The sequence below is a fragment of the Panicum virgatum genome, chromosome 3N (assembly GCF_016808335.1).
Source record: "Panicum virgatum strain AP13 chromosome 3N, P.virgatum_v5, whole genome shotgun sequence".
NCBI lineage: Eukaryota > Viridiplantae > Streptophyta > Magnoliopsida > Poales > Poaceae > Panicum > Panicum virgatum.
Genome location: NC_053147.1, coordinates 4,311,652 through 4,328,993, shown reverse-complemented (window position 1 = coordinate 4,328,993; position 17,342 = coordinate 4,311,652). Strand labels below are relative to the sequence as shown.

At 44.6% G+C, this 17,342-nt stretch overlaps 1 protein-coding gene across 2 annotated transcripts; it reads left to right on the top strand.

The window, feature by feature from the left end:
* Window positions 1–1,834: 1,834 nt before the first annotated feature.
* Window positions 1,835–6,286, top strand: LOC120666685 (diacylglycerol kinase 2-like). 2 transcript variants are annotated; one of them, XM_039946591.1, is made up of 9 exons: window positions 1,835–1,994; window positions 2,511–3,645; window positions 4,066–4,441; window positions 4,558–4,634; window positions 4,839–4,958; window positions 5,039–5,203; window positions 5,307–5,444; window positions 5,717–5,878; window positions 5,918–6,286. In XM_039946591.1, exons 2-8 carry the CDS (start codon window positions 2,548–2,550, stop codon window positions 5,867–5,869), a joined length of 2,127 nt encoding a protein of 708 aa, XP_039802525.1. In that variant the 5' UTR covers window positions 1,835–1,994; window positions 2,511–2,547; the 3' UTR covers window positions 5,870–5,878; window positions 5,918–6,286. The 2 variants fall into 2 exon arrangements, with proteins under 2 accessions (XP_039802525.1, XP_039802524.1); XM_039946590.1 differs by having other exon boundaries at window positions 5,717–6,286.
* Window positions 6,287–17,342: the final 11,056 nt, after the last annotated feature.

The window sequence follows — 17,342 nt, the reverse complement described above, 5'->3', positions numbered from 1 at the left end:
ATTTTTTTTATGATTGGTAAATAAAGGGTCATTTGCGCTTGGTTCGGCGGCTCTGATTAATTCCGAAATTATGCACATGTACAGTGTTTTTTCCCCAGAAGCACTCTTGATCAATTCCATTCCACGCATGATGCACGTCCGCTTCAAATTTTTCTGTAATATACATAGATGTATGTATAGTGTCTTTTCTTTTCTTTTCTTTTTTTCTTCTAGATCTAGTAGGTTTTCCCTCCGGAAAACAAAGAGAAAGCTGAGAGTGGATTAGCGGCATGCATGTTTGTGTTTTTTTGTCGGTCCATTTGATCGATGGAGATTACACTTATATATGGTGATAAAATTGCTTGATAGAGAACTCTTTAAGTTAATTCTGCCACAAGTCCGCAACCCTCGGACATCACTGCCTTGATCACATCGACCACGCAACCGCTAACCAGGACAGCCGCAGCTACCTCATAGTACTAATTACAGCGTAACACAACAATGATGAAGATGGCAACCCATGTCGCAGCACGCACATCTTTTCCATTTTGAACTGTAAGTTATTCCAATTTTTTTGAGAGTCAAACTAATTTTATATTTGATCAAAATTATAAAAAATATTACAAAGATTTATAACACCAAATAGACTATGAAAGTATGTCTAATAAATAATCAAACTATACTTATTTGGTACTATAAATATTAGTATTTTATTGAATAAATTTAGTCAAATTTGAAATATTTTGACTCTTTAAAATGTTGGAATGACTTGCATATAGCATCGAAACGGCCACGCTAACGATGCGAATTGAACGCGCCTAAACCGCAACATGCTACCTCTAGCTCCCAACTAATTCAGCTACTAGTCACTGTAATTGACAAGTCACCATCATCAGCATCGGACAAGGCTAAAAAAAAAGACGTAGCATAGAGAGAGAAGACGTGCAATGCGGCACACAAGAAACAGAACCCGTTTGAGTAGCGGTCGCAGCAGGTGGCTGGCTGGCTGCCCGACGGCGGAGACTCTGCTGGATTCTGTAGAGTCTGGACGCCCGCCAGCCGGCATGGAAAAACTCAACAAGGACCAGGTCATGCGTGGATTTAATTCAAAAAAAAAGGTCATGCGTGGATCGACTCCTCTACACAGCAAAAAGTACTAGGTAGCCTGGCGTTCATATTTAGAATTTCAAAAGTTCATTTTGAATTTCAAAAGCTCCGGTCGGCATGGTATGCTCAGCACTTGATTCATCGAAAATATGATTTCATTGGTTCACTGTACACAGTAAAAAATAAAAAAAATTAGTTTATAATTCTAGTATATTTATATCTGTGTGCCCGTAAAAATGAGTCATTTGTGTTTAATGCGGCAAGAATTTGCTACAGCGCTTTCGAAAAGTTTCACCGGAAACAACTCATCACTTTCTAAAAAAGAGAAAAAAATACTCCCTCTATTTTTATTTATAATATTAGGTTTGTCCTAAGTTAAACTTGACAAACTTTTGATCAAATTTATAGAAAAGAAATAATAATATTACAATACCAAATTTGTTTCATTGAATCTACCATGGAGTATGCGTTGAAGGCGCATATGTTGAATAGTATAGTTATTGCTATATTTTTATAGATTTAGTTAAAGTTAGTTAAGTTTGATTTTAAACGAAATGGAGGGAATATCGTTAGCTGTTCAATTTTACAGCTAAACGTAAATAAAAATAAAAAATGTTTGCGAGTGACGTAAAGCGTGGAGCTCCGGTTCCTCAGGACACCCAGGAGCCATCCCTGTCAGTGCCGTGGACGCGCTCGCGCTTTGAACCCCCGAACCCCCCGATCTCCTTTTTAAACGCACGCCACGGCGCCGACGGGACCTTCGAATTCTCCTCCCCCGTTCTCCCCTCTCCTCTCCTCCGCAGCGCCGAACCAAGCCACACGGCAGCGCGAGCTGAGCCAAGGCGAAGCCAAGCGAAGCGGAGCAAGGGTTTGTTTGCTCGCCCCCACCCGACCGCAGAGCCCCAGAGGTGAGCGCTCGCGATGTCCCTCCAAATCTGCGGGGGTTGGATTGGAATGAATCCTCGGGCGGCGGCGGCGCCGGGCGGGGAATGCGGGGTCCCGGCGTGGATCACGCGGCCGCGGATCCAGCCCCGCCGCCGCGCTGTTTCGTGGGCCGCCTTTTTGTTAGGATCCGGTTCGATTTGTTTTGTTTTTCCTTGTCCATCCGGGTGCTTGAATTCCTCCGATGGCTCATCGGAGGGGGATTGATTTGCGGATCCAGGGATTCGCCGGCGGGGGCTGGATTTTGCTCCTGTTTCCAGGCGTGATCCGTGGGGCGGAATGCGATTTCGCTTGCCGAACCGGAGGGGATCGCTTCCCGTTCAAACATGCCTTTCCTTTCCGCATCACCAGATCAATCAAGGGAAATCGGCCAGTGCGTTGTTGCGTAGGGTACATCAGCACGCAAGTTTTGTATGCCAGCGATGCGAGGTTCTCGCGATACGACTCACGGATTAACCTTGCTCCTTCAATTGCTGCTGCAGGTTCTGCTCTTGAGCGTAGGAAGCCTGGCGACCTGCCATGGACCTGGTGGGACCGTTGCTGGTGGCCATGGCTGGCTTACTTGACGCCCCAGGCCTCCCGTTCTTCGGCTGGCTCATCACCGCGGGCTCCTTCGGCCTCGCCGCGCTCATCTACGCGCTCCTCCGGCTGCAGCGCGCGGCCTCGCTCTACTGGACCAAGGCGGCCGCCAGGGAGAAGCGCGCCGCCTGGAAGACCCTGCGGTGCCCCAGCTCCAGCCACACGTGGACCGAGGACTACTTCCGTGGCGGGCAGCCGTCGACGTGCTGCGTGTGCCTGTCGTCCCTCGGCTCCGCGCAGGGTGTGGCGGGCTCCAGGGCTGCCGAGGCCGACGTGGTCCACCGCTGCTCTGTTTGCGGGGTGGCGGCGCACTCCTACTGCTCCAGGGGCGCCGAGAAGGACTGCAAGTGCGTCGCGCAGGCTGGTGCGTCGCCCTTGCTGCACCACTGGTCGGAGAGGTGGGTCGAGCTGGACGACAACCCGGAGATATCCTCCTTCTGCTTCTACTGCGACGAGCCGTGCGGTGTGCCGTTCCTCGGAGTCTCTCCTGTATGGCGCTGCCTGTGGTGCCAGCGGCAGATCCATGTTGATTGCCATGCAAAGCTGTTGAAGGAGACTGGGAACACTTGTGATCTTGGCCTTGTCAGGAGGCTTATTGTTCCTCCCCAGTCGGTGAAAGAAATTAGTGAAGGTCCAGCAATCAGTGGAATGTTGAACTCGATCAAGGAGGGGCTTGTCAATTCATCCCGTAGGAGTCGGGATAGGAGGCCACGCAGCAAGAAGCGCATGAACAACCATTCCTGTGGCAAGACAGATCCGACTCCCACAAACAGCTCAATCCTTGATTCAGTGCTTGAAGGATTTGCTAGATTGCAGGGCCTGGATGGAAAGTATGCACTGGCAAATCCTAAATTATCTCAAAATTCTGTCAACCAAACATATGGATCTGGTATTACTAATGAAGCGAAAAGGAAGTATGAACTTGTTGATTTACCACAAGATTCAAGGCCACTGCTGGTTTTCATCAATGCCAAGAGTGGAGGCCGAAATGGACCTTCTCTTAGAAGAAGACTGAACATGCTGTTGAATCCTGTACAGGTAATCTATCTTTCTATTATCTGGCTAGAAGAAGGTAGAAAATTAATTCTGTCAGCTGATGAGTCAAATAAACTCTTTCACAAGTTCTAGCTTTTTATGAATAGATCATCAGAAATGATGTAACCATATTTACTTAGGTTGTTCAGCAGTTCTGGATGCATGTTGCAATTGTCCTGCTTAATACAAATACCGGATAACTCTGTTGATATTTAGTGCTTCTCTATTTGTATCTGGCTCATGATTTTGTTTTTGTGGGGGGGGGGGGGGGGGGGTGGCTTGTATTTTAATTTGGTTATAAAAATCTATATGTTTGTATTTTAATTGAAACATAGTCAGCTCATTAATTTCTTCACAGGCTCTGTTGATTGTATCAGAATTAATACTATTAGCTTTGCTTAATTATTCTAATCTTTGTTTCAGATATTTGAGCTAAGCGCTTCTCAGGGTCCTGAAGTTGGATTGCAACTGTTCCACAATGTTAAACACTTCAGAGTCCTTGTTTGTGGCGGGGATGGAACTGTAGCTTGGGTTCTTGATGCTGTTGAAAAGCAGAATTATGAATCTCCTCCCCCTGTTGCCATCCTTCCTTTGGGAACAGGAAATGACCTATCGCGGGTTATGTGCTGGGGTGGGGGTTTATCTTCTGTTGAACGACAAGGAGGAGTCTGTGCACTTTTAAATGATGTTGACCATGCAGCAGTTACAGTGCTTGATCGCTGGAATGTGGCCATCAAAGAGAAGAATGGAACGGAAGGTCAATGCACTAAGCAAGTAAAATTTATGACTAATTATTTAGGTAAGTTATTCCTTCAACTCCACCATCTTACTCAACAGTTTCTAGTATTAAATCTTAAATGTATTACGTCAGTCAGAAGATGCAAAAAAATATTATTTATTTGTTTTGTCCTGAAGGTATCGGATGTGATGCAAAGGTTGCTTATGACTTTCACACCACTAGGGAGGAAAAACCAGATCAATTTTGCAGCCAGGTAGGGGAATACAATTTTTTTTTACAGTTTACTCTTAGGATATGATCATGTTTGAATATTTCTGTAGGAAATGAACTATTTCTTGAATTCCTGGAAAACTGCAGAGAAATCTGTGCATTCTTAACAGTTGTGTTCATATATTATCTTCTATGCTTACCATATATTTTGGTTGAAAACATAAATGTTTTAATTTTCTCCATGCAGTTTGTCAACAAGCTGATATATGCTAGAGAAGGTGCTAAGGATATGATGGACAGATCATGTTCTGATTTGCCATGGCATGTTAGCCTTGAAGTTGATGGAAAGAACATTGAAATTCCGGAGGTAACCTACTTTATATCTTTCATCTGTCACAGCTTTGTTATTTAGATTTGGAGGAACTTTCTTATGTGGTATCTCATCAGGATGCAGAAGGTGTGATTGTAATGAATATCCCTAGCTACATGGGGGGTGTTGATCTTTGGCAAAACGACAATGACCATGATGACGATTTCAGTTTGCAATCAATCCATGACAAAATGCTTGAGGTGGTCTGTATATCGGGGACATGGCATCTAGGCAAACTGCAGGTACTGATACTGATCCTCTAAAATGTTTCAATTGTTCCATTTTCCAGATCTGCTGCTGCTCCTTAAGTAGCATTACACAATAACTTTCTTCTGTGGTTGATAGGTCGGACTTTCAAGGGCACACCGGTTGGCCCAAGGAAAGGTTATAAGATTGCACCTCCACAGTTCATTCCCTGTTCAGGTTGATGGTGAACCATGGATCCAGCCACCTGGCTGCCTTGAGATTTCTCATCGTGGACAGGTAATTTGCCTCTGTAGTAACTATGGATCTGCACGGTAGAGTTTGCATTTGTTTTCATTTTGCATGTGAGGATGCTTTCCTATATGAAGAAATAACTGTTTGTGATTTAGTGTGAGCTTATTCAACGGATCTCTTGAAGTTGTGATTTCTGTTAGTATTTCCAAACATCAATTCGAACTGTGGGAACTTAAATCATTAACTTTTCTTCAATCATTAGTTGGTTAATCAAAGTAAAATAGAACAGCTTAATGGACTGTCTTAATGTTGTGCAGATGTTTATGTTGAGAAGGACATCTGAAGAGCCCACTGGGCATGCCGCAGCAATCATGAGTGAGGTCCTCGTCAATGCTGAGTGCAATGGTGTGATTGACGCAGCTCAGAAGAGATTGCTCCTCCATGAGATAGCACTCCGTTTATCCTCCTGACACACTGTCCGCTCCTCTCGTCTGACAAAAGCTAACGCCATGTTGTATTGACTGATACCAAGCATGATGAATCCCCTCCGTTGCACAGACACAGAGCACAAATGGTGGAGTTGATGTATACAATACAAAGAGGAAATAGAAGATTTCCCACGTTCTCATTTGACTATACCTAAAAGATAGTTCTGCTTCTTTGTGGCTTGGCTCATCTGAGCAGCTTAAAAGTGGCTGTCAAGTTGAGAGTGCCAGTCCACACAAAGAGTTTTGTAGTGCATAGAACACTTGTAACTACAAATAGGGCTCAATGAGCAGTGTATCTAGAGTGTGTCTTGTGGTTTTTTTGCTCCAAAGATATGGATACGAAGTGTAACCAGACTTCTCCGAGAAGACCTTTAATTTAGCTATCTTTGATAGGTGATATTTTGCTGTGCTGTCGTGGAGAAATTCATAGTTACAATAATCTTGCTAGATGTTTTCCTCCTGCATCACTACTACAGCACTCTGCGTCTCTGTTTATAACTGGCACCACTCCAATGTTTTTAAACAGAAAGTAAACATGTTTTTTCTAATTATTACTGTCAGCTCATAATATAAACTGCCAGTAATTGTATCCATCAATGTTTGTTTTCCTGCCATAGTTAGTAGTGATATACATATAACTACCCTGATCTCTTCTAAACATGTGTTTCCTGCTATATCCGTAGCTCTGTTTTCCCATTCTAGCTTTATCATGCTGGTTAAGGAAAAATGATAGCAAACAAAAAAAAAGCATGAGAAATGATATTTTCGAATTAAGCTTCAAGGATGCTTATTCAAGATACCACCAGATGAACGTTAGTCCAGGTGATGTGGAAAAGGCCTCCTTCCTCTAACCCAGCGGCCATTGGTTAAAGACAAGGCCAGAAACTAGCGACACGCAAATGATCAACAATTAGTGCAACAAAACAGCGCACTTTGCTTCGTTTCTTGTCTATTCACAACGTAATTTGTGACCACACCGGAGGAAAAAGGAGCTCAAGAGAGGGATCAGTGACTATAGTGTCAAAAAAGAATAAAAGATTGCTTTGCTTCGTTTCTTGTCTATTGGATTGCCATCCAAACCGTACAACCATCTCCATGAACAAGCCCACACTCGTGATCACTTACCGCCATAGCAGCTCCCACCGTACCTGAGCCCCCGCTCATGGCCGGCGGTGAGCGGCGGAGGCTCCATGATGGGCAGCCGCCGCGTGCTGCTGCTATTGGCGCACGCCACAGGTAAAGCCAAGGCCGCCGGAACTGCAGCAGCAGCAGCAGCAGCAGCAGACGGCTCACCGTTGCCATCGTCTTCATCATCAAGCCATCTCGACGCTCTGGGGTGCTGAGGCGTCATGAAGACGGAACCCTGGGGCGAGGGCTCTGTGACATCGAAGTGCGCCAGGTGGTCGGAGGAGGAGAGGGAGCGGTAGTGCTTCATGGCCTTCTTCTTCTTCAGAGCCTTGAGGACCAAGGGGATGAGGCCATCCATCTTTGCTCTCATGCAAAAGAGGAATTAAGCAGCCAGGGAGAGGAGGATGTTCTTGGAAGGCACAAGTCTGTAAGGTAAGGTATGTCGTTTGAAATGTTTCGCAAATGACGAGGCCAAAGAATGTCTTGGGACTTGGTCGTCAGCAACTAGCTTCTATCATATGATGCCATACATTGTCTTTTGTGCAAGTAAATTGTTTTAGTATTTGGGACTACTCTTGGTGATGGTAAGCACGGCCATCTATAGGGTATAAAGTGTTTGCTATAATAACTGTAATGGAAACCATTCATTATTGACAAATGTTTATGTATGTGTTGCATAATGCATCCTTTGACAAATTTCATTTCTCTTTCTTATAGCTTCTTAATGAGTTGTATATCATTATTATTTATTGATATAGGGTTGACATGGATGGATTTCCCCCTTCTTTACTACATCAAACCTCGCACCTGGTCAGGTTTACCTTGATTTGTTAAAAACTTCTTATGTGCCATGATAGACAAGTGACAATACACAGCACAAGGCATGAGGAAATTCATGGAGTAAGAAGTAATTAAAATATGATTTCTATTTTTTTTGAGAGAATATCCTTTCTAGTGGGGATCCAGCTAAAGAGGAAAAATAGTTCAAAGACCAATAGTAACCTATATTATTCTTAATCCCATGCATTTTTCAAGTAAATGAGCTAAGAAAGCTTAGATAACTATGTCAAGGTCAACGGCTATGCAACTGATGCATTTTGGATTATTGACTAGTTAGGATCTAAAAGTCTTTACCTTCTTGGAGTGGCCTTTTATATAAAGCAACTCTTCAGCTGATCTAAATCCTAGGTTTGACAATGTCTTTCGGCCATTAATCTTCATAGTTGGCCCCAAAAGAAAAACTTGTACAATCATTATATCCTCATACGCACATACAGTGATAGCGCTTAGGGATAGATAGCACGGTAGCAGGGTAACAAACCCTAGTTCGCCCTCCCTTGGAGGCTCTGAACTCTTTGAGGTTTATTATCTGCTTAATTGTCTCTTGTGCCGGCTCCCCCTTTATATAGAGCCGGCCCTAACAAACCAAACTAATAAAGTCTGAATAATATGAATTACAGCAAATAAAACATAAATGCGCCTAGCCACTAGTAGAAGCAGCCTTCTTGTTACGTCGCTGGAACTTGTGACCGAAGAATCGGTCCACAATACTTCCCTCCCCGTAAGAAAACAGCTTGTCCTCAAGCTGGAAATCTGGATAAGACTCCTTGAACTGCTCCAACGGCTCCCAGGTGGCGTCAGCATTAGAATGGCCTTGCCACTGAACGAGCAAATCCCACGATGTACTAGACGGTCTTGCGCGCAGAACAACAGCTAGTGTAGGAACGGCCCGGCCATGGATGATGGAAGGAAGAGGCATCGTCGTGGTCGGCGAGTCTCCAGTGTACTTCTTGAGGAACACCACGTGGAACACGTCATGCAAGCGGGACTTGGGCGATAGCTGCAAACAATAGGCCACCGTGCCGATGCGCTGTAGAATCTGGAACGGTCCGTAGTAGCGTGGCGAGAGCTTGGAGGAGGAATCTGCAAACAATAGACTGATGCTGCTGCACGATGGTGGAGGCGAAGCCAGGCCCACTCGCCTACCTCGAACTCAACTCAGTGATGGGTCTTGTCGTGATGCTCCTTCATGTAATCTTGAGCCTGGAGAAGGCGCTCTCGGATGTCGGCCAAGAATGCGTCGCATTCCTGGAGCTGGCGGTCCAGAGCGACCACCCTTGCCACACCAGGCTCATAGGACAGCAGGGTCAGAGGCGGCCTGCCATAGACCACCTGGAACGGTGTCGTCTGGAGGGCGGACTGGTACGATGAGTTGTAGCAGTATTCCGCCCACGGAAGCCAACGCAGCCAGCTGCGAGGACGATCACCTGCGAGACAGCGGAGGTAGACGCCCAAAATGCGGTTAGTAACCTCCGATTGGCCATCCATCTAAGGCCGGAACGCCGAGCTGAGGCGGAGCTTGACGCCGGCGAGCGTGAAGAGCTCCGTCCAGAGCTTGCTCGTGAAGACCGGGTCCCGATCGCTCACAATAGAGCAAGGGAGACCGTGTAGCCGTACGATTTGGTCAAAGAAGACCCGGGCGATGGACGTAGCAGTGTAGGGGTGGCCGACCGCGATGAAGTGGGCGTATTTGGAGAAGCGGTCGACAACGGTGAGGACGACAGATTTCCCCCCAACGCGTGGGAAGCCCTCGACGAAGTCCATGGCGATGTCCGACTAGACCGAGCATGGGACGTCGAAGGGCTACAGAAGACCCGCTGGATGTAGATGTTCGGTCTTGTTGCGTTGGCAAACCTCGCAGCCCTTGACGTAGTCGCGAACGAGACGACTCGCGTGCGGGTTGTAGAAGGAGGCGCGGAGGCGGTGCAACGTCTTCTGGGCGCGCTCATGGCCCAGACCGTGCGCCGTGGCAAGGAGCTGGGGCCACAGCGACGATGCCGACGGGACGAACAAGCGACCGCGATGCATGCCGAAGCCGTCCACCATGGACCAAGCAGCACCAGGCATGCCGTTCGCGATCTCGCGCCGGTTGTCGATGATGTCTTGGAGGGTGTTCGCCTCCCGTCTGAAGTCGTCAAAGATGGCGAACTCCGGGGCGGACAGCGCTAGCGCGTGAGCACTGTTCGAGTCCTCGTCGCGGCGAGACAAGGCGTCTGCAGCCGCGTTCTGGCTACCATGCCTGTAGATCACAGAGAAGGTGTAGCCAAAAAGCTTACCGACCCATGTGTGTTGCGGAATAGTCGAGAGGTGCTGGTCGAGGAGATGCTTCAAGCTGTAGTGGTCGGTTCTGATGGTGAACGACCGCGTCCAGAGGTACGGCCTCCAGTGGCGAACGGCCTGGACGAGGCCGATTAATTCCCGCTCGTAAGCGGCCAGCTTGGCGTGCTGCGGCGCCACGGTGCGGCTGAAGAAGGCGATGGGCCCTTGGCCCTGGTGGAGGACCGCACCGAACCCGAAACCGGAGGCGTCGCAGTCGACGATGAACTCGCTGCTGAAGTCCGGTAGCTGCAGCACTGGTGCGGACGTCAAAGCGGCCTGGAGGACGTCGAAGGCCGCCGTGGCGTCGAAGGCCGCCGTGGCGTTGTCCGACCAGCGGAATGCCTCCTTCTTGAGGAGGGCGGTTAGTGGCGCCGCGATGATCCCGTAGTTGTGGATGAAGCGCCTGAAAGCATCTAGGCCCCTAATTGGAGTTTTGGTAATTAATGACAACGGTTTGTGGATTAACGATTTCATTTGAGATTATGAGTATAGGTTGATCCACGGATGAAAGAGATTTGGTTGTGAACGTATGGAGTTTTGGAGATGATGAGCAAAGTTCGGGCTCAAGGCAAAGGTATAAAATAGGGCTTTTGCATTTTACCGGTCACAAGACGTTTAGTGGATGAAAAGTGACCGGATTTGTTGGATAGATAGCCGTACTATCAAGAGGGGTTGTGTACTCATGCTTGACGGGTCTTTAGTGCCATTTTGCTCAAAATATCTAGTTGCATGCATGAGGGCTAACGGCGTTTTGAAAAGATTTGAAAAAGACTAAGTTTGAGAGCTGACTGAGTAACGACGGACAGTCCGCACCAGAGGGGCGGACAGTCCGCGCCCGTTCCAGAGAGCTTGCAGAGTCTCTGGTGGGCTCGCGGACGGTCCAGCCTAGGTGGGCGGACGGTCCGCCACTGTTTTTCAAATGTGTACCAGAAAGGGTGTCTGTCTGGTGTGAGCTTCAAAGTTGAACGGCGGACAGTCCGCCCATGGGGCGCGGACGGTCCGCCGGCTAATCTCAAGTTTGTACCAGAGAGGATGTTTCTCTGGTTTGGGCTCAAAAGTTAAACTGCGGACGGTCCGCTCCTGAGGCGCGGACGGTCCGCAGGCTAATCTCAAAATTGTTCCAGAGACGATGTTAGTCTCTGGTGGGTTGGAACTCTTAACTGCGGACGGTCCGCCACTGGGGCGCGGACGGTCCGCTAGGGCTTAACGGCTAGTTCTGACATGCATTTATTGCACTCTGACTCACTGGTTTATAACGGCGGACAGTCCGGTTTTTGAAACGCGGGCGGTCCGCGACTTCGCAGAAAAGAGTGTAACGGCTAGTTTTTTGAGGGGTGTCTATATATACCCAATGCCCGGCCATTGGGAGGTTCTCTTGGCCATTTGGACAGCATTCTTGACACATTAGAGCTAAGGCATCCCTCTCTCACACACACTTGCTTAGAGATTGCATTCTTGAGAGTGTGAGAGCTTCCTAGTGCATTGCATCAAGGTTTTGAGCTTTGTGGCATTAGGGAAACTTCAAGCAAGCGTCATCAACTTGTTACTCTTGGGAGTTGCCGCTCCCTAGACAGCTTGGAGAAGTGGATTTCGTGGAGCTCCTCCAAGGAGATTGTTGAGGAGCCCCGATTTCGGTTGTGAGAGGTTTTGTACTCACCTCACCGGAGTGGTGAAGAGCAACTCTAGTGGAATCGAGGTGTGGAGTGGTTCCTTGATTCTAGCTGGCTCAAGATCAAGAGGTTCTTGATAGAGGAGCGGTTGATTCTTGGAATCCACCTCAACGTGGATTAGGGGTGACCGGCAAGTCATCGACACGACGGGATAATCTCTTGTGTCAAGCTTGGTTACTTCTCTTGCTCACTTTAATACTTGTTTTTACTTTGAGCAATTTACTTTACTAGAGCTTGATTTGTCTCTTGTCACCCTAGGTTGCAAACCCATCTAGAGATAGTAATAGCATGACATAGGGCTTTCCTTTGTTTCTAATTAAATTTCTCTAGTGTTGTTGGCTTTAGTTTTTAAACCGCCTATTCACCCCCCTCTAGTTGGTGTTCTTGATCCTACAAGTGGTACCAGAGCTAAGTACTCCATTAATTGCGGATTTAACCATCTTGGAGTAGAACAATGACTAGTGATCATGGGATTCATGTTGGGAAGCCACCGTTCTTTGATGGGAATAATTATGATTATTGGAAGACTAGGATGTCGGCTCATCTCAAAGCCATGAGTAGAAAGCTATGGAGAGTAGTAAGTGTTGGATATGTTATTTTGGACCCAAAGAGTTTGACACCCCTAGATGAGGAAAATGAGACACTAAATGATCAAGGGGTTAATGTGCTCTTTAGTGCTCTTGATGTGAATGAATTTAATAGAGTCAAGAGCCTCACAAATGCAAATGACATATGGAAGAAGCTCATGGAAATTCATGAGGGCACATCAACTGTGAAGGAGGCCAAGTTATATTTGCTCAAAGGGAATTTTAGTGAATTCACCATGAAGAAGGATGAGAGTATAGCCGAGATGTTCAACCGTCTAAATGACATTGTGAATGACCTCAAGGGACTTGGATTTGAGGTACCGGATGGAGATTTCAACCACAAGTTTCTTAGATGTCTTCCGGAAAGATATGACACAATTGTGACCTTACTTGTAAGGTCAAATGTGAAGACCGCAACTCCCACACAAATATTGAGAGAAATTCTCACGCATGACATGTTCAAGAAATCTCAAGATGAAGCTCATGGTGGAGAAATTGATGTGAAAAAGAAAAGTGTGGCATTCAAAGCTCAAGATAGCAAAAATGAAGAAGAAAGTGGGTGCCAAGAAGAAGAATTGGATGAGGAGATGGCTCTATTTGTCAAGAGATTCAATAGAATGATGAGCAAGAAGAACTTTGGCAAGAGAGGTCAATCAACAAGAAAAAATCCTTTTGTGGACAAGACTTGCTTCAATTGTGGTGAAGTAGGTCATATCATTGTAAATTGTCCAAACAAGAAAAAGGACAAGAAAAATGATGAAAAGAAGAAGAAGAAGTTCATCAAGAAGAAAAAAATGGCCAAGCATATTTTGTTGAATGGGATTCCGATGCAAGCTCCGATGATGATGATAATGATGATGACAAGCCATCCAAGGGAGTTGCCGGGATCGCCATCAAGGAGGCTCCATCACTCTTCTCTACACCACATTGTCTTATGGCAAAGGGTGGTGTAAAGGTACAACAAGATGGTGAACTTGATGAACTTTCATATGATGATCTTGTTGAAATGCTTAATGATGCCGATGAATTCATGACAAAGGAAAATGCTAAGTTGAGGGACTTGAAGTTGAAGTTTACTTCTCTTCAAGATTCCTATGAGGAGCTAAAGACTTCTCATGAGAATCTCAAAGAAACTCATGAGAAGCTTGAGGAAGCTTACAATACCTTGCTTAGTCATGAAAGAAAAGCAACATTGAGCATTGGTGTTAGTTGTGATTTAATTGATGATAAATCTTGTGGCTCTAGCTCTACTAGTTCTTTGTGCACCAAAATTGATAACTCTTCTTGCAATAAATCTCTCATTATGGAAAATGATTTGTTAAAGAAAGAGGTTACTTGCTTGACTAATGATTTGAGAAAATGTTATGATAGTAGAGCAAAGTTTAATCATAGTTGGGCAAGCCAAAAGTTCACCTTGAATAAGCAAGGGTTTGGATATATTTCTAAGAAAGGGAAGAAGGCTTTTGTGCAAACCAAAACTACCTTTGTGAAGAGTAGTGGCAAGCCATATTGTGAAAAATGCAAGAAGGTTGGCCATGTTGAGAAGAATTGCACCAACAAGAAAGCCATATCCTTTGATTCAAGTTACATGCTTATGAAAAATTCAAATGGCAATGTTAGTGCAAAATTTGTTGGGATACCTATAAATGGTGCTAAAAAGAATGCCATTTGGGTGCCAAAAGTCTTGGTCACTAATGTGGTCACTAACGTTCAAGGACCCAAGAAAGTTTGGGTACCTAAAAGAGTTACTTCCTCTTTGTAGGTGAATTACAAGTCCGGATGAAGACATTGGGTTCTTGATAGTGGATGCACTCAACACATGACCGGAGATCAAATGATGTTTTCCTCTCTAGATGAGAATGTGGGTGGCTATAGTGACATCATCTTTGGTGACAATAGCTGGGGCAAAGTCAAAGGAGTTGGTACAATTCCTATCTCAAGCAATCATTCTCTTTCAAATGTATTGTTGGTTGATTCTCTCAAGTTTAATCTCTTAGCGGTCACTCAACTTTGTGATTTTGGATATAAGTGTAGTTTCACTAAAGATGATGTTGTAGTGACTAGCTTGGATGGAAAAGATCACATCTTTACGGGATTTAGACATGAGGATGTATATCTTGTGGATTTTGCTACTAAAGAGGCAAACTTGTCCACTTGCTTATTCACTCAATCATCTTTGGGTTGGTTATGGCATAGAAGGCTTGGTCATGTTGGCATGAAGCAACTCAACCGACTTTTGAAGCATGATTTAGTAGTTGGCTTGAAGAATATGAAGTTTGATAAAGATAAGCTTTGTAGTGCATGTCAAGCCAGAAAGCAAGTTGCAAATGCTCATCCCACTAAGAGTGTCATGTCAACCGAGAGACCATTGGAATTATTGCATATGGATTTATTTAGTCCTACAACATATAGAAGTATTGGTGGAAATTGCTATTGTCTTGTGGTAGTAGATGATTACTCAAGATATACATGGGTTTTCTTTCTTCATGACAAGGCCGATACATATGACACTTTCAAGAAATTCTTTACAAGGGCCGAAAATGAATTTGAGCTTAAGGTGAAGAAAGTGAGGAGTGACAATGGAAGTGAGTTTAGAAACACAAGAGTTGAGGAATGGTGTGATGTGAAAGGAATCAAGAATGAATTCTCAACCAAGTATACTCTGGAACAAAATGGTCTTGTTGAGAGGAAAAATAGAACCTTGATTGATATGGCAAGATCAATGCTCTCTGAGTACAATGTTTCGGATAGTTTTTGGGCCGAAGCAATCAACACGGCTTGTCATGCCTCAAATAGATTGTATTGCCATAGATTTCATAACAAGACCCCATATGAGTTGCTCATTGGAAGGAAGCCAAATATATCATATTTCAGAGTGTTTGGTTGCAAATGCTATATTCTCAAGAAGGGAACTCGGTTATCAAAGTTTCAAAGCAAATGTGATGAGGGTTTTCTTCTTGGATATTCATCTAATAGTAAGGCTTATCGGGTCTACAACAAAACTCATGTCATTGTTGAAAAAGCATATGGTGTTGAGTTTGATGAAACCAATGGGTCTCACAATGAACAAGAAAATCTTGATGATGTGAGAAGTGATGGTTTGAGAAATGCAATGAAAAACATGTCAATTGGTGTTGTTAGACCAAGAGAAGAAGATGAAGATGAAGATGGTCCTTCTATTTCTATTAGAGTTAATCCTTCAACTTCTATCTCAAATGATCAAGCACAACCAATTGTACAAGGTTCAAGTAATGATGATTCTCAAGTACAAGATCAAGTTGGCTCTTCTAGTGCACCTTCTTCATCAACTCAAGAACCCATTGTTCCTCAAAGAATTCATCATGTTCTTGCAAAGGATCATCCGGTGGATCAAATCATGGGTGATATTAGTAAGGGTGTCCAAACTCGATCTCGCATTGCTTCATTTTGTGAACATTATTCTTTTGTATCTTTTCTTGAGCCTAACCGTGTAGATGAAGCATTGAGAGATCCGGATTGGGTGAATGCTATGCATGAAGAATTAAATAATTTCACCCGAAATCAAGTTTGGGATTTAGTTGAGAGGCCCAAGAATTACAATGTTATTGGCACTAAATGGGTCTTTAGAAACAAGCAAAATGAAGATGGAATGGTTGTGAGAAACAAGGCAAGATTGGTAGCTCAATGCTTCACTCAAGTCGAAGGTTTGGATTTCGGTGAAACTTTTGCTCCCGTTGCTAGATTAGAAGCTATTAGAATTTTATTAGCTTATGGTTGCTCTCACAACATAAAACTTTTTCAAATGGATGTGAAAAGTGATTTCTTGAATGGCAAAATTAGTGAACTTGTTTTTGTTGAGCAACCTCCCGGTTTTGAAGATCCCAAGAAGCCAAATCATGTTTACAAGCTCTCTAAAGCTCTTTATGGTCTTAAGCAAGCTCCACGAGCTTGGTATGAAAGATTGAGGGATTTTCTTATCTCTAAGGGCTTCAAAATTGGCAAGGTTGACACTACTTTGTTCACTAAAGATATTGATAAAGATTTGTTTGTTTGTCAAATTTATGTTGATGATATTATTTATGGTTCAACTAACCCAAGTTTTTGTGAGGAATTTGGTGAAATGATGTCTAGGGAATTTGAGATGTCCATGATTGGTGAATTGAGTTTCTTTCTTGGACTTCAAATCAAGCAACTCAAGGAAGGCACCTTTGTGTGTCAATCAAAATATGTGAAGGATATCTTGAAGAAATTTGGTATGGAAGATGCAAAACCAATCAAGACTCCTATGGCCACCAATGGGCATCTCGACCTAGATGAGGGAGGTAACCCGGTTGACCAAAAGTTTTACCGTTCTATGATTGGTAGTTTGCTTTATTTGACTGCATCTAGGCCCGACATCATGTTTAGTGTTTGCATGTGTGCACGATTTCAAGCCGCACCTAGAGAATGTCATTTGACCGCCGTCAAAAGGATCTTGAGATACTTGAAATATTCTCCTAATATTGGTTTATTGTATCCCAAGGGTGCTCATTTTGATTTGGTTGGATTCTCGGATTCGGATTATGCGGGGTGCAAGGTTGATAGAAAAAGCACATCCGGTGGTTGTCAATTTCTTGGAAGATCTCTTGTATCATGGTCATCAAAGAAGCAAAATTCCGTGGCTCTTTCAACCGCCGAAGCGGAATATATCTCGGCCGGAAGTTGTTGTGCACAATTGTTATGGATGAAGCAAACTCTTCTAGATTACGGTGTGAAATTTGATGAAATTCTCTTATTGTGTGATAATGAAAGTGCCGTGAAGATTGCCTCTAATCCAGTTCAACACTCAAGAACCAAGCATATTGATATCCGCCATCATTTTCTTAGAGATCATGTGAACAAGGGTGATATCAAGATTGATGATATTGGCACAGATGATCAATTAGCCGATAT

What these genes read in the sequence shown, in the direction of transcription:
- LOC120666685 (XM_039946591.1), top strand. Translation starts at nt 2,548, where the DNA reads ATGGACCTGGTGGGACCGTTGCTGGTGGCCATGGCTGGCTTACTTGAC. An exon ending in CAGATCAATTTTGCAGCCAG is followed by an intron (nt 4,635 to 4,838) that starts GTAGGGGAATAC and finishes TTCTCCATGCAG; the next exon opens with TTTGTCAACAAGCTGATATA. An exon ending in AGAACATTGAAATTCCGGAG is followed by an intron (nt 4,959 to 5,038) that starts GTAACCTACTTT and finishes GTATCTCATCAG; the next exon opens with GATGCAGAAGGTGTGATTGT.